We start from the raw sequence: 4,590 nt of genomic DNA, 5'->3' as shown, positions 1-4,590 counted from the left end.
GAAAGTCACAATGCTGGCCTTTCCCCTCCCCCCGAGCTCCTCCTCCCCACCCACAGGCCACCCCGGATTGGCCAGGCTTCTGTTCACCTGCAGGAAGGGGTCTGTCAAAAATAAACACCTAACTCAGGCTTGGCAAGCCTTTCTGGCGTCCATTTCACCATGATTTCTCTAGGCGCTCGCCGGAGTAATGTAGCTATTAAAAGTCAGCCCTACCTCGCAATCAGACAGAAAAGCTATAATCACCCCAGGCATTTCCAAGGGACCTTTCAAAGAACATCATTAATTCTGAATAAAGCTCTCCCTTACCAACACTTTCCAATTATAGTCTTGACATTCCTATTTTATGCTACAAAATCCCTCTGCCATTTAATGAAGAGGGAAAAAAAGCCTGCTTTTAAAAAACACATATGTTCGAGTAGCCTACATATCTGAGTTAACTTTCCAAAATTAAAACAAATGTAACAATAGAAAAATTTACCGTCTCTTTCTCTCCATCCCACCCCCATTGGCAGTCCCCCATAGACACCCCCACACGCAGTAGCTCCCACCTCCACCCCCATTCATGGTTTCCACTTTCCAAAGTTTCATTTATCCGAGATCAACCGCGGCCCAGAAGCAGACAACCCTCTTGATTTATCCAGGTCAGCAGTAGCCTAACACTATGTCACAGTGCCTACGTCATCATCTCACTTCACCACATCAGGGAGGCATTTTACCATCTCACATAATCACAAGAGGAAAGGTGAGCACAGTAAAATATTTTGAGAGAGAGGCCACATTCACACAATTCTTATTCCCTCATATAATGTTATAATTGTTCTATTTTATTATTAGATATATTGTGGGGCACCTGGGTGGCTCAGCTGGTTAAGCGTCAGACTTCCGCTCTGGTCATGATCTCAAGGTTCCTGAGTTCGAGCCCCGCATTGGGTTCTGTGCTGACAGCTCAGAGCTGGGAGCCTGCTTTGGATTCTGTGTATGTGTCTCTCTCTCTGCCCCTCACCTCCTCACATGCACCCACACTCCCTCCCCCCCCTTGAGAAACGTTAAAAAATGTAGGTATGTTGCCCTTTGACCCCAGCCACAGAAATTTCTTACTTGACACATCTCCAAAGGCAAGGGAATTAAAAGCAAAAATGAACTATTGGGACCTCATCAAGATAAAAACATCTGAACTGCAAAGGAAAAAAATCAACAAAACCCAAAGGCAACTGACGGAATGGGAAAAGATATTTGCAAATGACATATTGGATAAAGGTCTAGTATCCAAAAATCTATAAAGAACTCACCAAACTCCACACCCAAAAAGCAAATAATCCAGTGAAAAAAATGGGCAGAAGACATGAACAGACACTTCTCCAAAGAGGACATCCAGATGGCCAACGGATACATGAAATGTTGCTCAGCATCCCTCCTCATCAGGGAAATGCAGATCAAAACCACACTGAGATACCACCTCCTGCCGGTCAGAGTGGCTAAAATGAACAAGTCAGGACACTATAAACGCTGGCAAGGATGTGGAGAAACGGGCACCCTCCTACATTGTTGGTGGGAATTAAACTGGTGCAGCCCCTCTGGAAAACAGTGTGGAGGTTCCTCAGGAAACTAACAATAGAACTCCCCTATGACCCAGCAATAGTGCTGCTAGGAATTTACCCAAGCACAGGAGTGCTGATGCATAGGGGCACATGTACCCCAATGTTCATAGCAGCACTCTCCACAATACCCAAAACATGGAAAGAGCCTAAGTGTCCATCAACTGACGAATGGATCAAGAAGATGTGGTTTATATATACGATGGAATACTACATGGCAATGAGAAAGAATGAAATCCTGCCATTTGCAGCAACGTGGATGGAACTGGAGGGTATTATGCTGAGTGAAATAAGTCAGGCAGAGAAGGACAGATACCATATGCGTTCACTCATATGTGGATCTTGAGAAACTTAACAGAGGACCATGGGGGAGAGAAAGGGGAAAAAAGTTACTCACAGAGAGGGAGGGAGGCAAACGATAAGAGACTCTTAAATACAGAGAACAAACTGAGGACTGATGGGGTGGGGGAGAGGGGAAGGGGAGTGATGGGCATTGAGGAGGGCAATTGTTGGAACAAGCATTGTATGGAAGCCAATTTGACAATAAATTATATTTTTAAAAAATTAAAAATAAACCTAAAAAATGTAGGTATGTTGCTAATCCCTGTGCCTAATTTATAAATTAAAATCTATCAGGATTTCCTATGTATGGGGAAAAAACAGGATATACAGTTCAGGGCTAAGGTTTCAGGAATCCACAGGTAGGTGGGGGAGGGGTGCTCAGAAGGGATCCCTGTTGGCAAAGGGCAACCACTCTATTGTATTTGGTAAGGGGCAATAAGTCTTGTTTTCATTCTGAGCCTGACCACCCCCATTAACAGGGAAAGCCGGGGGCTTGGGCGGTGAGGAGGGGGCTGGCATCTATCAGGCCCTGGCCAAAGGCAGAAAACTCCAATTCTAAATATAATCAGAGACGTTCTACCAAATGCGGGTCCTCCATCTCATTCATGTCCAGGGTTGTTCCCGCCCAGGGCAGAGGACTAGGCAAAGCCTCAAGGATCTTTATTCCAACCAGCTCTGCCAGCTCCCCCTCCCCCCCCACCCCCGGGCCAGGCTCTGTGCCAGGTGCCTCACATTCTTCATCTCCTGTGTTCCTTTCTCACCAAGAGCCCCGTGAAGCACGAATGAACGTGTTTAAAGATGTGGAAAAGAGGCCCACAGACATGAAGGAACTGCCCCAGTGTCCCAAGCTGGGATTTGAACTCACGTTCTTATCTTGCTCCATAGTCACTAGAGGAAAGCACTGAGGTTGGGGTAGGGAAAGCAAATTGATGCCTGCGTTCTGTTTTACGCTCACTTCCCTCTTTGGCGGGGAGCTGGCGGACGGAGAGTCGGGGTCTGGACCGCAGAGCACGGACCAGGGCGTGGTGGGGACGAAAAGTACAGGAATGTGCTCATCCGCGGGACGCAAATATCCAGCCCGCTGCCGACCCGCTCTGTTTTGTCCGGGACCGGGAAGTTGGCGGCTGTACGATTCACATGGACACAGTCACTCCGGGGAAACGTAACGGAGGGCGCGGCCGATCGGCTGTGCCCTCACTGCTATCCGGAGACGCTGCCCCTCCGAGCCCCCCTGAGCTTCGTCCATTGGCGATGGGAGCGCCCCCACCAGCCCTAGTGCGCGGGTGGTGAAACCCCTTCCCCCCGCGCCGGGTCCGCAGGGCCAACCGTGAGCGTCAGGGGCCTGTGATGGAGGAGCCCCTCGGTGCGCGCTTCCGGAGAGCAGACGGCAACTCCCGGTGCGCTCCCGGTGCGCTGGCGGCCAGCCTTTCGGCGCGCGCCCCAGGTGTGCGAGCTGCAGCCGCCAAGTCTCCCAGCGGCCAAGCTGCTCTCCCCACCCAGCGCCCCCTCCTCCGGCGCCCCCCGTGCCCCCGCACGCTCCTCACCTGCACGGTGGCGGGCAGAGGCAGCACAGCCCCGCGGCGGCGGCCGAAACGCAACTTGGCCGCCTTGTAGATCTTCCAGTAGACGAAGAGCACCACGCCAAGAGGCAGGTAGAAGGCACCGCAGGTGGAGAAGATGGCGTAGGAGGGCTCTTGGCTCACCTGGCAGCGCTGGCGCCGTGCGTCGTACGCCTCGCCCCAGCCAAAGAGGAGCGGCGCCAGGGCGATGAGCGCCGACAGCGCCCAGGTGAGCGCGATCATGAGCGCGGAGGCGCGGCGGCGGGTGCGCAGCGTGTACTGCAGGTGGCGCGTGATGGTCCAGTAGCGGTCGAGGGCGATGGCTGCCACGTTCCAGATGCTGGCGGTGCAGCACAGCACGTCAAAGGAGATCCACACGTGGCACAGGCTCCGACCCAGCAGCCAGCGTCGCCCGGCCGACAGCTCGCTCACCAGGCTCAGGGGCATCACCAGCGCTGCCACGAGTACGTCCGACACGGCCGTCGAGGCCACCAAGTTATGAGGCACGCGATGGAAGGCGCGGACGCGCAGGATGGTGACCAGAACCAGCAGGTTCCACAGGAACGTGGCCGCGATCAGCAGCACCAGCAGCGTCACCACCAGCACCGTGAAGACCGAGAAAGGTGGCTCGCGGCCAGGCAGAGCGGCCCCGCCTGGGGTCGACCCGCTGACCCCGCCGGGGCTTGGGCTGATGCTGCAGGCCTCGGATCCCAGGGGCAGGGCGACGCCGGTGGCGGCCACCGTGAGGTTAGCTGTTTCCATGGCGCGCGGCGTGCGGGATCCTGGCTTCCCAGCAGAGGCCCCGCGCGCGCCGCCCCGGGGTCCGTGGGCACCGGGTGGGAAGGGGTCGCTGCTTGCCCTGGGAGGACAGAGAGGGATCCAGGTCGCCCCACCCTGTCCCTCTTTGGACCGCAGCACACCCCCCCCTTTGGGTGCTCTGCCTGGAACCCTCGTGGGACCTCTTTTCCGGTGGAGGAGAAAAGAGAGTGGGACCCCTCTGGAGTCCAGCTCAGCTCGGCGCGCAAGTCCCTCCCACCTCTCTGCGCCGTCCCCGGGGCAACGGGCTGTCACAGGGCTGAGAATCCGGGAGCGCC

At 54.7% G+C, this 4,590-nt stretch overlaps 1 protein-coding gene across 1 annotated transcript in view; it reads right to left on the bottom strand.

Annotated features, from left to right (window-relative positions):
- The window catches only part of LOC144244340 (5-hydroxytryptamine receptor 5B), a 14,613-nt gene extending 10,355 nt beyond the window's left edge, over window positions 1-4,258 (bottom strand). The window contains exon 1 of the mRNA XM_077779634.1: window positions 3,482-4,258. Within this exon, the coding sequence (XP_077635760.1) occupies window positions 3,482-4,258 (777 nt within the window). The remainder of the gene's footprint in view (window positions 1-3,481) is intronic.
- Window positions 4,259-4,590: the final 332 nt, after the last annotated feature.

Source organism: Crocuta crocuta, unplaced genomic scaffold, assembly GCF_008692635.1.
Source record: "Crocuta crocuta isolate KB4526 unplaced genomic scaffold, BGI_CrCroc_1.0 scaffold18, whole genome shotgun sequence".
Classification (NCBI taxonomy): domain Eukaryota; kingdom Metazoa; phylum Chordata; class Mammalia; order Carnivora; family Hyaenidae; genus Crocuta; species Crocuta crocuta.
This window is presented reverse-complemented; position numbering and strand designations above follow the sequence as displayed.